The sequence below is a fragment of the Drosophila simulans genome, chromosome 2R (assembly GCF_016746395.2).
Source record: "Drosophila simulans strain w501 chromosome 2R, Prin_Dsim_3.1, whole genome shotgun sequence".
NCBI lineage: Eukaryota > Metazoa > Arthropoda > Insecta > Diptera > Drosophilidae > Drosophila > Drosophila simulans.
In genome coordinates this window covers 15,761,245-15,777,631 of record NC_052521.2, presented here as the reverse complement: position 1 = coordinate 15,777,631, position 16,387 = coordinate 15,761,245, and the positions used below count along the sequence as shown (strand labels likewise).

The following is a 16,387-nucleotide window of genomic DNA, read 5'->3' as shown; positions in this document are numbered from 1 at the left end:
TAGTCACAATTTCCAGCGACATGGTCAGTGTCAAAGGTCCGCCAGATATTTTTAGCCATCGTGTTGCCGCATCATGCTGCGGGCAGCAGAATGTTGCACACTGCTGCGCATGTGCAACCAATTATTAATTGCATATGCAACATTGCGGCGGCATTCCTTCGCCTGGCAGAATGAAGCTATGGTAGAGCCGAACCTTGGAGCGGTGGAGCCATCTGAGTCAGCAGTTTGCTCCATGGCGCCGATCGTCGTCAGAGGCGTCAACGGCGTGTGCCCGTCTCTTTCTTGGCCAGAATGTGTGGGTGGGTGGACTATTAGCCAGGCTGGCAGGCGATACGAAAGCCAAACGTTATAGGCAAACTCTGTGCTCGCCCAGCAGGCATATCTGGCCATATGAATTCCGCCACGAAGCATGCCGATCCGGGCCAGAACACGAAGAGTATCAGCGGATCGGTGGGATGGAGCTGCACTTTCTAGTCGCGCCCCTTTTTGCATTGCTTATTAAATTACAAAACAACGGCCCACACATAAATAAACGTGGCAGGCTCTTCCCTGGCCAGGCATTAGATGATGGCAATAGGAAATGCCTGCCCCACATCCCCTCCCACCTGGTCGTTCGGTCTTATGAAAAATTCCTAGCGCTAGGCGTCTATAATTAAGCGTGAAATGTTGCTGGCGTTACGCCGCATTCCTTGAACCAACTCGAGCCCTTTGGCTATAAAAGCGGACTCGAGACCACGAAGGAAGATCCACGGCTCCAGCTATGGACACAGGTGCACTGCGAAAAAACAATAGCCACTCCAAGGGTTGCAATTTTCCTGTTTCCTATACTTAAGATCAAATTTATGGGCTCGTTAAAATACTAACATAACTTTAGACTTAGGATCGCTCAGGGGAAAATCTGGAAAACGAAATTTAGATTTTCTCCTACAAATAGCAATAAAAATTCACTTTACTGCCAAACCGCTGAAAGTGGTTACTTAAGCAGGACACGTTCCATATTTTTCGGTGTAAAGTTTATATCCCAGTAAAAGAAGCAGACAAAGACGAAGGCCAAGAGCAGGCACTTTTATGGGTTCCCTGTGCAGCGGCAGCAATTCTTATTAATTGCAAGTGTCCGCACTTACTTTGCAGCATGTTGCAATTAGAATCTCGAGTCGGGCCGAACAGCCTGCCCCCAGGCAGCCTCTTTGTTGACGGAAGTCAATTCAAATTAAGACCCCGAGGGCCCGGCCCAGAGTTCAACGATCTGGGACATCGCCACATCGAGCAACTGTTGTTGCAGCAACATGTGGCAACAGGGCCCGGCGAAAATTGATTTCTCTTGTTAGGGTTTTAGCGCTTTTTCGGATAGCCATCGCCATCCGAGCCATTGAGGCATTCAGGCATTTAGCCATTTGAACATTCTCAGCCCGGCCAGGCAGTAATTAAAATAAATTGCCTGCCCAGCGCAGACTCGGCCACATCTAGTGTCGGCCATCTAACGTAGCTGTTGATAGAATTTGCACCAGGAACCGGGCGTCTTGCAGCAAGGAGCAGTGCAGCCTGCTCCTCATGGCCATCAAATTAAAGCGCTAAATTGTTGCTCGCCTTTTCCTGTCTTCCATCACGCCATCGTCGTCTGGGTTGGTTCATTAACATATGTTTGCGCCGCGGATCGGTTTTGGTTTTGGAACTAGGTGCTGGGTACTTGGGACTGGATTCTGGCATCTGAAAGCGAGGCATGGCTGGCCAATAGAAGGGTAGTGAAATTTTATGATGCCACCAAACCGAGCACGAGACTGACTGGTGATCAATTAAAGAAGTGGCCATTATTTGATTGTCTTAGCAGTGGCCTGACCTGCTTTTTATGGCCACTCCGCCAGTTTTCCACATGCCAATTATGGCTGCCACAAAACAGCTGCCACGCCGGTGGTCGTTGTGCCAATCTTGGCCCGAAGTGGATGACAGTCGATGGCCTCAAAGCTTGCCTACTCCTCGCACACTGCTCCTCAATCCTTTGGCCTGCGGCAGCGCAGATTTTCGCTGGAAAATCTTGGCAGCCACGCGCAGCGAAGAGCATTGACCATTAATTGATGCCTTTCAAAAGCATTGACATTGGATCTAGCTGCGGCATGTGGTCCACTGCCTTGGGCGGCGATCTGGCACAGCCACGATGGAGCATAGTGGAGCAGCAGCTCCAAATGGGGGATGGCATCGCATTCCGCGGATGCGGCCTTGCTAAATAGGGGCATCTATTGGCCATCCTCGGGGACGGCTGAGAGTGCAATTTTCTCTTGATCGGCCTGTGATCTGGCAGATTCCCTTCGAAGTAACTGACTTCTATCGCATTCCAAAGTGGAATTCCTAGCAAGAAGGAATCACATCATTTTCACATCATGTCACTTAATAGTAGCGTTTTAAAGTCTTGAGTGATTTTTGTGTTTTTCATGATAAAAGAGAATTTATAAATGATTTTCTCTAAAGTAAATAGAGAATTCAATATTACTTGGAACTTAACAACGACGTTCGATGAACCCAGACGCCGTCCTGGTCTTAAACCGTTTAAGATTGACTTGTCATAAAGCGCAGGCCAGCAGAACTTGTTAACCATGTTAAGAGAGATATCTTAACCCAGAGCCCGAATGCAAATTTATCCAAGCGATACGCAGCGCAGCTTGTTTATGAAGTTCATTAGCGGTAAGCCATTACCGAGAAGCCAATACCAACTGTCTGGACGTCGGGTTGTCCAGCTCCTATCTAGAGTCAACACTACCCTCGAGTGGGTCCGCACTCGACTATATCGGTGTGGTATATCTTGGCCTTCAAACCAGACAGACGGGGTCTCTATATGCGCGACAACTCCCACTCCTCCCACCGATCCACCAGTCCACCTACCACTCCACCTCCAAGTGGGTAAGTGAGTGAGTGATTGACTGACTGATGGCTTGACTGGGTTACCAGTGTGTCGCCCACGTAGATGCGAGATTTTCGGCGACTGCGACTGCGAGCGCGACTGCAATCCCTTATGCAATCGTGCTCCACATTAATCAATCAGCAGAGCAGCGGCAAAAAGCCTAAGCCCTGACTGACATTTCCTGGCCGCTTTTGGCTCATTGGCTTTCGGCTCTGCGATGCGTGTGCGATATGGGAAAATTGAAAATTGATTTCGAAAGCGAAAACCACAGCGTGCTGAAACCGCACGAAAATGTTGCCCGTCCGCAGAGATTAGTGTTTCTTGGCCCTGACCAAAAACCGCTTTCCATATTTGCAGCTTCAGTGGCTAATTAAATGCGATGGCCTTACATAATGGCGCCAATCCCACTCCGCTTTCCACCCGGCTGATATCTTTATTTGCATGGCAATTTCACCCAGCCCTTGAACTGGTCATGACCATGTATGCAGATCCAAAGAGCCACCATATTTGGCACCGCCAACGGCACAAGCTTAAGGTGAATGCCCTGCACTTTTTCGCGAGATTAGTTTTTGCAGTCGATGCGGCTATATTTAGTGGGCAAAATTTGTTCACACATTTATGCATTTTTCGCTAAGTTGCCATTCATCATGGACAGCGTTTTACGGCCAGGAGATCCTCAAAACGCCACAGTCACGCAGCTCGTCATGTCAAAGTCAAGGGAGGCCATTGAAAATGCACGAGATGCCATCGGCCGAAGGGAAGTTCCTCAAAAACACGTCGGGCTGCACCTCAGACCCGCCTCCTTGGGCTGAAGTGCAAAGTGCAACAGCTCCGGCTGCTCCACTCCATTCCACTGTACTCCACTCCGCTCCACTCCACTCCTCGGCTGAAGTGTCGCCTGCCAGGATGAGAAAAAAGAGAGAGGCAGGCACAGTGCGTTTATGGGATGCAGCTTTACATAGAAAGATTTACATATTAATGCATATGAATAAGTAATGGATCATAAACAGCAAGCTATTAAAATCTTCAAAAATATACTCATGAAATGCAAAAATGTCATGTATTAATTTGTATTATAATATACTGCTATATGTGCGTATGTCCCATTTAATCTTTGCTAGAAAGTAGAGCTACGTTCTATTTGGAACACGTTCTTACCTCGATCTGGAATCACTGTGCCTGCGGGGAAGCCAAAGTTAATTTAGAATCAGCAGTCAGGCAATGTTTTATGAGATTTTAGCACTTTTCAGCTGTGGCATGTTTCGGCCAGGCCGCGGCTCTTTAATGGACGTCTGCCCCATGGAATTTAGCACGTTTTGCCACTCGCTCCGTGGAAAACTAATATGCCAGGCCGCTCTTGGCCGCCTCTTGTGACATTTATGGCTTCCCAACCTGGCCTGAAAGTCTGGCTTTGGCTGTGGCTGTGCAGCTTTAGCTTCACGTGCAAATATGAACAAGATTTATAACTTTTTGGCGGCGACATTTTCCTAGATTTTTGTTTGCTGCCGCTTTAAAAGGATTTCACTTTTCGCTGGAAACGCGGGCGCTGAGGGGTTGCCTCAAATGGGGGGGAGTTGGGGTGGAATGGGGTCTTTGCTAAAAGCAAAAGTTGCCGTGTTATTTGCCATTGCGTTGGCCTGGATGAGCAGCGCACAGACGTCGTTTAAGTGGCTCCGATCCATGGATATCCAGCACGGGCTAAAAATAACAACCAAATCCATTGCCCTCCGTGAGGGAGGCGCATCTGCAGGAATTTTTATGCTTATGCGTCTGCGAGATTCGCTCAATTTCAAAAGAATTTCCAGCCTATTTGTGGAGGCTCTTTAAGTTTTAGCTGGAGGAAAGCGGAAATGGTCGTTAATCCTCGAGAAACTATCAATGACTCTTAACGAACATTAGCAGCAATTGGCTTGGTTGAAGAATGGGGGTTAGTTTTAATGGCCCAGCAAAGCCACTTTAGCCAGATTTTAATAACTAGGCTTAAATGGGCTTAAAATGCCTTTCAACATGTTTAAAACTAGTAATTCCAAGAGCATCTTAAATATCTCTTTAAAAATGTTTATATTAATAACCAATCTTTTTATTATATTCTAAAAATATATTTAATGTTTGCGTGTAAACTATATACTTTTATCTTCAGTACGGTTCTATGAAATGTACATATATTTCCTATTTTATAACTTGATTTTAAAGGCCCATATATTTTTATTATATTTCTTGCAGGCACACAGTTCTTAGTTTCTCAACCGAGCAAAATGTTTCCCTATCGATCGGAATTTCCCCATCTTTGTTGAAACATTGTTGTTCAGCTGTGTTTTATTGCCTGCAGTTTTTCCCGACACATGTGCGTTGAATATTTGCCAACTCTTGTGACCATTTGCCAGACGGATTCCACTTCCGTTTTCCCATTCCAGTTCAGTTTTCAGGCGCTGTTTCAGTTTCGGTTTTGGCTTCTGTTCACGGCAATATCGTTTGAGTTAAGCGCCATTAAAGTTGTGGCTTTCAGGTCGTCGTCTTATCAGGGGAAATGTGTTTATGTGTTTATAAGTCGCATTCAACGCGACGCATTGAATAACATTTTAATTGGAAGTTGCAAAATGCGTGCCCACAAAGCGAGCGAACAGGGAACACGTATGGGCCCAAGTTCGTAATGATGGTTGATAACCTGCACACAGAAAAAAGGGTTGAATTCGATTTTAATTTTAATATAAATGCCTGATAAATTTATCGATATATACATCATATCTACAAATGCTTTAGTATTTAATTGTAATTTATATTGTTTTGTGAGGTATTCCGCATTCCAAGGGTTAAAATCTGCAAACATGTTTGATATGAAAGAATAGTCCCTAGATTATCTTTTTCTATCTTTTTAATTTCCAACTGAAATTTTCTGGCTGTGTAGCAGCTCCCTAAACACCGGACTTAGCATGGCGCCAAGCCAAGTTGCGGCAGACAAAATGAAATGGCGATTAAAATATCAATTGCCAGACGCGGAGCTGGGACATCGATGATGGCCACTAAGCGCATTAATTTAATGCTCTCAACAGCTGGCCACGCCGTGCATAAATAAAATGTCATCGCATACCAATCCATTGCGTCCCATTCCATCCGGAGGTGCAACGTTTGAACGCTGTCGATTTCGATTTGGATTCGGTTTCGGATTCAGATACAGATACAGCTACAGCTACAGATTCCGATGGCGATGACAGCACTTTCGCTCGCCGCGCATAATTCAATGTCGCAAGTGGCAAGTCGAGTGGGGCCAACTTATGAGCGACTTGCACTTGGCTTGTAAATCAGTCAGAAGATAGCAGCTGCATCTTCGGGCCGGTTGACCTTTAGCTGCTATATGGCCAGCTATTTTTAGCCACAATCGCGTAATCTTTAGCCCGTACTTCCAGTTCGACTCCGACGCGGAGATGGAGCCTTTGGGGCCTTATGAAATTGTGTCAGGCCGGCCATAAATTGGCGGCTTTGGGTGCTTGCCCCAGGTGCGAAGCGGACACCTGAAGTCGCTGCAGAAAATTACGGCTATGTCTGTGGACATAAGACACTTTGTCGCCGGGGCATTAAAGGGATTTGGATTTTGAAAATGAAACCAGACGGCGGATGGAGTTCCACCTCCATCTCCACCTCCACCTCCACCTCCGCCTCCAGCTCCTTCTCCTTTTTCCATACTGGCCCTGACACCCTTTTTGCTTTTTGTGCAGCCGTGAGGTGGGCTACTCCAATTGCAAATTGCAAAATGACAGAGAGCTTACTTTGCATTGTTTCGCCTGGTTGACAGGCTGAATTTGTTGGCCACTCCGGTTGCGGAGATCGCCGCCTGGATTCCAGATTTCAGATTTCAGATTAGTCCGGCGTGGCCAACATTTTACCCAGGTCTCGACGGAATTATGCCATAAATAGTTTGGAACGACCACAGCTGTTGGCTTTTAATTAAATGCTTGCCGGCAAGTGGCAATGATTAGACACTACAATTGCACAGGAAAAAATATTTACATAATGCGAGATCTTTTGTTTAAACTTTAAATTTGCATTCAAGGCAAGCTAAGATAAGCTAACGTATTCAAGCGAAATGAGGGGCTTCCTTGTTAAGCAGGAAAACATTGTCCAATATGAATAATAGTAAAAACAGTAAAAGAATAAGATTAATAACCTTTTATAGTTGCTGCAGTAAATTTTTGAGGTGCCTCATTTTTGTGCTGTGCATTAAAACCCATTGGAGAACCTGTCGTCGCGGCCCACGTTTTAGCAATTAAGCAAAACGCTTCGTCGCGAAAACTGGGTCAGCCTGCAGGATGACGGCGAGTTAGTATCTGGCATCCGAGTTAGCAAAACTATCTATTGGATGCTGGATGGGCGAATGCGAATATCTGCAATGTCTGCGTTTGCGGCCCACGCAAAATAATCAAATAGAATGATGGAAAATTAAATGTACAAATCATGTTTACGACTTGTCGTCAGTCTGCCCGAAAAGACAGGCGGCACAGCGGCGGTCTGACAGTGGGCGTGGCACTACTCATGCCAACTAATTGTTGTTCGTGGCTTGGCAAAATGTTGCCCAACCAGGCAACAAAAAAACCGAAGAAAAGGGGAAAAACCAACCGAACCCAGGCCACATTGACACCATTCGCAATTAGGAGAAAAGTGCCCCGTCGGCTACTGGGGATAGGCTGAATCTGGATGTGGATGTGCATGTGGTTGTCCATGTGGTTGAGGATGATGCTAGTGCCCGGAAAAAAATCTGAATAGCTGAAAACCGGTAGCCGCAACGTGGGCCGCAGTTTTGTCTTAAAAAGTTAATTGCCTGATTTGCTCAGCCTCTCTACGCCGGGAAGTGAGATGTATGGGCTGTTAGGATGTTAGGCTGTTACGCTGTTGGGTTGTTAGCCAAATGTGCTAAGAGATAATCACATAAACAGTGGCCTTAATGAAGTTGGGCCAAGACGAAGCGAAGCATTCACACTCGCCCGCTGGAGTTGCAGATGCCTGGATGTTTTTTATATTTATATTTTTAGAAGCCACATATGTATAGAATGCGATACCGGCTTGAACTGCAATTTGCAGGCCATCATTAAAAGTGCCTGCATGCACCATTGACTGTTGACTGACGCGATCTGTAATTTATGGATCAAGTTCCCCCTGTCGATAATGTTATTAAATCCGCAGTTGTGAGCGCATTTGATTAATTGAACCGTTTGTGAGAAATGATGAGCGAGCCACGGAATGTTCATGCCAATTGCCGTTGACTCGGGTCGTTGTTCTGCCATGTTGCAGCAGTTGCTGCCTGCCGCCTGCCTGCAGTTGCCTCATGTTGCCTCATGTTGCTTGTTGCCTGTTGCCGCTTGCTAGTTGCCTTGCGGTTTTAGCCATGTTGCGTTGGCATATCAATTCACATGTCAGGCCGCCAGGCAGGCGAACAGCAGCAACCTACTTATTTATGCAGCAGACCAGGCCAAGTAACTCCAGCAACAGTTCCAGCTCCAGCTCCGAGGCGAAGCTTCAGCTCCAACTTCGATTCGGACGCGGAGCCAGAATGCACACACTCTGACTGATGGCCACGTTCTGACTGGGGCTCGTTGGCCATGCATCCTGGGGCTAAACAACTCAATACATCAGCCATCCACAATGCCGCACCGTCCGCTGTTTGCCCCGGCATAAATCATTTTATGCAACAAAATTATGGCAAATATCGGGGGATTACGAGCATGTGTGCCGCGCAGGCCCATCAACATTGCAGCACCTCGGTCGCCGGGGATCGATTGTTGGGTTGGGTCTCCAGATTGGCTGGGGTGGGGGCATTAGACACCGCCCACTAGCCACGCGCTTACGAGGTTAAGAACTCGTCGAGACTTACCTTCCAAATTAGTCATCACGTTGTTTGCTTGCTTTCATATAAAAATTGCGTTCTAAATTCATTGGAAACTTGTTCTCGTATAAATTATAGTACCTTCTAAGAAAACGAATTTTTGTTTATTTATAAAATTACGTACTATTTCTAGTTTTAAGTGTATCGTTTTTTAAGAATGTGCACTAAAGTTACCATTACCTTATTTTCGAATTGCAGGCAGCTCCACCGAATTGGCACCTTCGCTGCTGGGCATCTACGACACATTGACAAACAGCTTTGCCGCGGGGGGCGTGGCAGCTGCTCCCACTGCGACATCTCACGAATCGAAGGCATCCAGCAGCGGCGACTCGACGCCCAAGAGGAGCAACAGTAACTGCAGCAGCAGCAGCACTGGCTCATCGACTGGCAGCTGTTCGAGTGTCCCCACCAGCGATGACCAGTCTGCTAGCTACACGCTAGCCAGCTCCAGCACTCATTTGGGCCACCAGGAGCCGCCCGCTCCACTGGTGGTTGCGGGCCTGCGGGACGAACCGGATGGCGCTCAGTTGAGCAGGTTGGTGCAGCGCAGAAGCCAGGAGTCGCAGATTCACGGCAGCAGCAGCAGCATAGCCTCGAGTGGCAGCAGTCGACGGGGTAGCAACATCCGCATCCTTTCGCCCAATGTTCACAGGATCATCACGCACTCGGAAATTCAACCAGTGGAGGCGGTGTCCGCGGAGGCACTGAAACAGCATCAGCAGCAATCCCCGAGGAGTCCCATCCAGGGCAGGTATATAAAGACCGGTCATAGCGGAACACCACCTGCCGCTGGTTCCACACCCAAGCTGAAGCTCTCGCACATACCGCTGTCCAAGAACACCGGCAAGTTGTCCACCCAGTCTGGCAGCGAGCTGGTGTCGACCTTCGATTCCAGCAACGAGTATTTGAACTCGGTGGCCTTCGCCGCTTTCGAGAAATCCAAGCCGCAGGACGAGGATCGGACACCAACGAACAAATCGGTACCAGGCACAACCTTCCATTTCGATGGGCATCCGTTTCAAGGGCGTAAACTAACCCTGCCGCGGTACGATTCCCAGCAGAGCATCAAGCTGATCGAAATGGAGCAGCTGGCGGCCACCAGTGCGCAACTGCTGCATGCCAAGCCCGCCACGCCCGGAACTCCGGCCACGCCCACTCCCAGTGCAACCAAAGCAAAGGAGTTCGTGTGCAGTGAGCCACTGAGTCCCGTGGATATAGTGGACACCATTAACTTCGATCTGGTTGCGCAGCATATGGAAAGATTAACTCTGGCGGATCCAGGAGACTTGGATCCAAGGGCGGAGCTAATAGAAGCGGTTAACAAAACACTGGTTAACAAGCCACTGGTCAGGAGCTCCTCCGCCGCATGTGCCTCCACGATCTGCAGTTCCCCGCTGCTGACCTATGCCCGCACCAAGAGTTTGGGCGCCAAGGCCAGCACTTTGGGCGGTGGAGTGCCTATTAAGCTGCCCACTGCCGAACAGCTGGCCGAGCTGGAGGAGGCCAACAAGCTGTCAGCGGAAAGTCTGGACAGGCTCACCGATATCAAGCCCAAGTTTGCAGCTCGCCTTAGTGAGCTGGCCAGGCTGAACAATCGCCCGCTGTCCTCCTCCTCCATCTGCTCCACCTCCTCCAGTTCTAGTTCCGGCTCGGACCAACTGCTCAATGGAAAACTGATGGCTACTTCCTATTTGGCCAGCGTGGAAAGTCTGGCGGAGAGTGAGAACGAGCTGGGCGATCAACACCATCCACCGGCGATGAGTGTTCTCGAGAAAACCTGCCTGGAGATCGTGGACTCGGAACGAAGCTTTGTCGAGGATTTGGGTCAGGTCATCAAGGGGTGCGTACTCCTCCAGACTTACTTTTCGTTCAAGGATCTGACATTGTATTATTTTAGGTACCTGTTGGACTGGAAGGAGCGTGCGTGCCTGCGCGTAGACGAATTGCAAATACTCTTCGCCAACATTGAAGAGATTTATGAATTCAACTCGATGCTATTGCAGCGACTTATCAACACGGGAAGGGATCCCGGGAGGATCGCCAGGTGCTTCATTGACCTGCGCGATGGCTTTGATGTGTACACAACCTACTGGTGAGTGGATGGTAGAGTATATCGGTATATAATATCTCAACAAACCCCTGGGAGCAGTTTGGGGAGTCCATATAGATGAAATCCTGGAAACTTACCTAATATTTATTGAAGTGAATAATGATAGTGGCTTACTCCTGACCTAGTTGAGTATTCTGGGTGAGATCTCCGCTCTGGCTTCGCATGGTCGCTCCATCTTCGATACTGTTTTTGTGACCATAGCCGTTTGCCAAGAACGGTAACGACGGCCAAAACGATCTCGATAGGCTAGGAGTTAGCTAGCAGCATGACACGAAACAAAACGCCAGCGATGGTGATGTCGATGGCGATGGCGTCTCTTGGCAATCCAAGCACGCCATGTTCCATTTAAACGCGGACGTTTACCTGGCCGCGATGCCAATTTGGAGAGCGGGATGCGATGGCAGCGGTTTGATTTGTCGCCTCCAATGACACGCCGCATTCATCATCGTGCCTCCCACTGCCCAAACTGACCACACTGCTCCCAGCGACTGATTTGAAATTCAGATTTAATGCCGACCATGATGAAGACCTAAAGCACATGTCATAAATCCCGATTCCCCACAGCACAAGCTACCCGGAAGCCATATCGTTGCTGACCAAGTTGCTGCAGGCCACGCACACGTACTCTCTGCTCGCCTCCACGCAGAAGCTGCTCCAACATCGCCTGCCCCTGGGATCCTACCTCCTGAAGCCGGTGCAGCGCATCCTCAAGTACCATCTGCTGCTGGACGTAAGTGGGAAGAGTGGGTGACCCAAGTGACAGTCCTTAACGATATACTTTCCATCCAAACAGAGCCTGCGCAAGCATTGCGATGTGAAGGAGGTGGTCGAGGCCCATGTGATCATGCGCCAGGTGGCGCACAACATTGACCAGGTGAAGCGAAAGCAGGAGCAGCAGAGTCGCGTCAAGGAGCTGTCCGGCATTCTGGACGGCTGGCTGGGACCAGGTGAGTGTGGGAGCCACTTAAGCCTCTTCCTGGGCCCCAAACTAAACTCTTTCCCCCACCCTCTATAGAGCTCACTGTTCTGGGAGAGCTGCGCCAAGAGGGCCTGCTGATGGAGCAGCACAACAAACAACGCCTGGTACTCCTATTCGCCACCATGCTGATCATCACCAAGCAAAAGGAGGACGGACGCCTGCAGTTCAAGACTTACATTTCGGTGAGTTTGGATGCTCCTTCGATCCATGAGTTATCTTCGTAATGCACCAATCTTTCAGCAAAACAATCTGATGCTGAGCGAACACTTGCCCGGTGAACCGACCAGCTTCTATGTCATCCCCTTCGACGAGCCGCGCCATCAAATCAAACTGACGGCCCGGAATCGTGACCAGAAGCGCATCTGGACGCAGCACATCAAAGGTGTCATGCTGGAGAAGCTAGACATTCCGATGCGCGCCAAGGAGCTGGTCTATCAGCTGGGCAACGAGGAAGGTGAGCGCTACCCACTTGGCTAACTTGGATAGCACGGCTTAGCCGCGGCTTGGCTCTAGGGCTCTTGCTGTTTTAGTTTTTTTACTTTGTTTTACTTTTCGTTTTACCCCCTCTTCCCACCGTTTGTGTTGTGTTTTTTGTCATGTGGCCAAAACACTTAACGATTTGGATTGGGGACTGCACGAGATGATGAAGTGCCTAACAGTTATGCACATGCGGGTACTTGTTATAGTTGGGTAATGCCTGTCGGCGTGGAAGAAGGAGAGCCACTCTAAGAAAAGTGCAGCGAAACCGAGTCTTTTATAAGAAATCTTTCCACTAACGTAAACTAATATCTGAGTAACTAATTGGATTGGATGAAAGTATAAGCTAAAACAAGAATGAAGTGTCCCGTAATCACAACTTTTGGTATAATTGCTGAATAAGTTAGTAATAAATGGATGAAATAAGAAACATTTTCTCTCACTGCACTGTTAGTCGAGGCTCTCCTTAATCCCGACCACATGGAGGACTTTCGCGCGGTGCACTTATGATGCACGCTCCAGCTGCGACCAAGTGACATAACCAAGTGGCAAGAGAGTCGCTAGCCTTTCGCCAAAATCGTGCCAGATCTGTCGACGCCTCGGCGGCAGACTGATTTATTACTTGGGAGCGATGTAGGCGCATTTTAATTGCGGACCTCGGGCGCCCACTTTCCTGGATCGTTAGGAGGTTTTGGCCCACAAACTACCGCGCTTTGTTGGTGTCCTACTCTAGTACTAATTCAAATTGATCTAACTCTACTCTACGAATTGCTATATGTTTACCGTTGTAGTACTACCAGAGATGCATTCTAAAACTAAACACCCCAAAACAAAGAAACGAAAAAACTTTGACTAGTGCTTAAGGCGTTCTAAGGCTAAATCCCCACACCCAGAGACTGATAACCCACCAAAAAAAAACCAAATAAAATCCGATCAGACAGAAAATAAGGGCTAACTAGACAACTGTAAGCCCTCGTACATCTAGTTGTTAAACATGCTAATCGTAATCGTAGTGTTCGCTAAATGTAACTCTGGTGTCCGAAGAGCCTAGTAAGTATTGCGAGAACCGTACTTGGATTGCTAGCTTTAATTGGCCTTCTAACTCGAACGGGGTCTGTGTTTTGTTTGCATGCATCCTAACCCCAAACACATAATCGTACTGAGAACGCCACGTACTACTAACCAGCACTAACTAACCAATCAATCCCAAAGACCGCATGATCTACAGCTGACTGATATCTTAGAATGCATTCTCACTGGTGTTTGTTTTTCGCTCACAATCCCCCACCACCACTCACCCCACCGCTTATCATTGCCTGTGAGCCACTGAATCAGATCTTGACTAATAGATTGTCCTTAAACGCAGATCGCACGCCAGATCGCAGCACATGGAAGTGGAGCCTTCACTCGGGAAGTAACTCGACTCCAACTTACCTGGAGCGAAGGAACGCCTGCCGGAGGAGTGAGATACGCCAGCGGAACTCAAAGTTCAAGCGGAAGACGGTGGCCAACTCCAGTTCCTTCGACAGTTTCAATGAGTCCTTGGAGCAGGAGGAGGAATCGGTTAGTCAGGCGAAGCCCTCTAAGCCTCTGGCCAGAAATAATAGCCTGGACGATACTGCTCTGCAGAAACTTGCTGCTGCCATGAGATATCGCAAAAGGGATGCCGCGGTGAAGGAGGAGACGAAGACGCCGGTGAAGGAGCCTTGTAAGTGCGACCAGGATGCGAAACAGGATGAGCGGATAGAACCGTGTTCCTGCATTCTGCGGGACCAGCGCAGTCGCAGTGCCAAGTCACATTCGCCCGTCTTCAGTTACAAGGCACTCAAGGAGCGCAGCAAGTCGGTTCCCCGGATCGGAGGCTTTAGCTTGGACGAGGAGGCTGAGAGAGAACGGGAACAGGACGAGGATAGCGCAGCCTCTTTGAGGGGCAGCAAGCCCGATCTCACCGAGCGCAAGACCAAGGGGAAGGGATTCTTTGAAGTCAAGCAATACAACCACAAGACGATGCCCAAAAAGATAGCCAATTTGAAGAAGCAACGAAGTAGCACCACCAAGAGCTGCTCCAGATTCTACATGGATCTCAGCGAATTCGATAGCAGCAGTTCGACTGTACTCAAGATAACCGAGTCCACCGAAGAGCTGCGTCCAGATGGGGAAATCGAACTGGCCCAAGAAGCCGCCACACTGGATGAGTCCACACAGGATCAGTATTACAGCCCAGAGCACGAGACGGAACTACTGTCCCCAGCAGAGAAGTCAAAGCGAGATGCACAGATTGTCCTTGATTTGCTAAAGAACAACAAGGAATTTGAGAGGATCTACAACAAGCAACAGAAGAGGCGCGAAAGTCCAGTGAGTCCCGTGAGTCCCGATATAAGTCGTGGACCCATTCTGCCGCCCCCGCGTCCTCCATCGAGATCTCCACCACCCTTGGAACTGGATGAGCAGGAGAAGAAACCAGTCGAAGAGGTGAATTCAGTGATCGAGGAGCCCATTTACGAGACTCTGCTGCGCAATGTCCATGTGCCTTACAAATTCTCACCGGTGCTGGGGCGAGCGAAGTCCTCGCAGATGCTGAAGAAGCGATCAAAGACTGATCCCGCAGCCTCACGACCGGAATCAGATTACGTGACCCTAGTCTACTCGCCCGAAGGAGTTCTGCAGCGAGTGGGCGAGGAGGTAGTGCAGAGAGATAGTTGCAGTTCCTCCACCACTTCGACATCCTCAAATGGATCGGAGTCCACGCTGAAACGAGACAGCCAGAGCACGGTGATAAATCTTTTGATGGAGGCGGTGCAAGAGCACGGATCGCGTCCCTTGCCGAAGAACTCAGTTTCGGGATCGGAGAGTTCGCTGCTGCCACGGGCTCTGAAGTCCATAGACAATCTGAGCATGGCCTTCGGACGCTCCAACCGACCGCCGGAGCGCCGGGTGTCCGATGTGACCGAGATGTGCCGTCAGAGTGTGCTGCATCGCCAGGGCAGCGAGGCGGTGGGTGAGAGGATGGCCCATGTGGACTACGCTGATCCCAAGGCTCTATTTGGACGGGGGGTCCTGAACCACTCGGAACGAGACTCGGTCCTCTCACTGACCTCCTCCTCCACCGACAGCATGTGCGAGCAGCAGCGCAAGAGATCCGGCGTGGATTCGCCAGGCGCCACCTTCGAGTACGAGCAGCAGGTGGAGGATAGCCTGGAGAATGATTTCCGCGACTCGGCCATTTACAGCGATGACAACGAGAAGCGTTCCGGGGACTACGATGTCCATCTACGCCGCCCCAGTAGTCCGCCTCCACCACCGCCTCCGCTGGGACCGCGTCCCCATCAGCCGCCACAGATTGCGCCGAAGCCTCCCAAGGATCAGCTCATCCAGCAGCGATCGGGCGTAATCGTCTGCCAGTCGGCCTCCCGCAGCTGGGTGCTTCAGCAGATCGAGAACTTCAACAAGTAGGGTATAGTGATGCACAGACGAGCCGTTATACACGACCCATTGCCATAAATGAAATTCCTTTATTATTTCTACATGTACATAATTATAAGTGTCTGATACACACTTTTTATGCAATGCTAATCTTAGATAATATTAGTCGACTGTTTTATATTTAGAGCTTAGTTGCATAACCGCAGAGTCATTTAATAAAGTTCGTAATCAATTTGAAAATTTTAATGCTCTGTAACTTTCAATACATATTCATTAATTTTTTTTTGGGACGAAAATTATAAGTAACAGCTAATTTAAAACGTTTTAAACAAGTTTGCAAAATAACATTTCTTGTAGCGTACTTTTACAGCGCTGTTACACAAGTCTACATCTTAACATATTTAATATTATTTGACACAATAACATGTCAAATGGTAACCCAAGCAGTTACCAAAAAGCTGTCAAATGTATTTTACTTAGATGTAAGAAAATCAGCTTTTCACCTTTTGAAAAATGGTCGAAAAGCTTTTTTCATAATAAACGTTAAAAACTGACCAAAGGTATGCAACTATAAATAAACATCGAGGAACAATATTAACTGCCAAAAGGTAAGCACTAAAAATTTTCCAA

At 48.6% G+C, this 16,387-nt stretch overlaps 1 protein-coding gene across 2 annotated transcripts in view; it reads left to right on the top strand.

Moving 5' to 3' along the window:
* The window catches only part of LOC6735135, a 41,530-nt gene extending 25,527 nt beyond the window's left edge, over positions 1 to 16,003 (top strand). The window contains exons 2-9 of one of the 2 annotated variants that reach the window (XR_006541646.1): positions 8,967 to 10,608; positions 10,666 to 10,860; positions 11,443 to 11,608; positions 11,672 to 11,825; positions 11,894 to 12,039; positions 12,098 to 12,311; positions 13,126 to 13,384; positions 13,701 to 13,842. Coding sequence is in view for 1 of the 2 variants with exons in the window: in XM_016181627.3 (XP_016028418.1) it covers positions 8,967 to 10,608; positions 10,666 to 10,860; positions 11,443 to 11,608; positions 11,672 to 11,825; positions 11,894 to 12,039; positions 12,098 to 12,311; positions 13,701 to 15,787 (4,604 nt within the window). In the remaining variant the exon portion in view is untranslated. Of the gene's footprint in view, positions 1 to 8,966; positions 10,609 to 10,665; positions 10,861 to 11,442; positions 11,609 to 11,671; positions 11,826 to 11,893; positions 12,040 to 12,097; positions 12,312 to 13,125; positions 13,385 to 13,700 lie in introns of both variants that reach the window. The other variant, XM_016181627.3, reaches the window with a different exon arrangement.
* Positions 16,004 to 16,387: the final 384 nt, after the last annotated feature.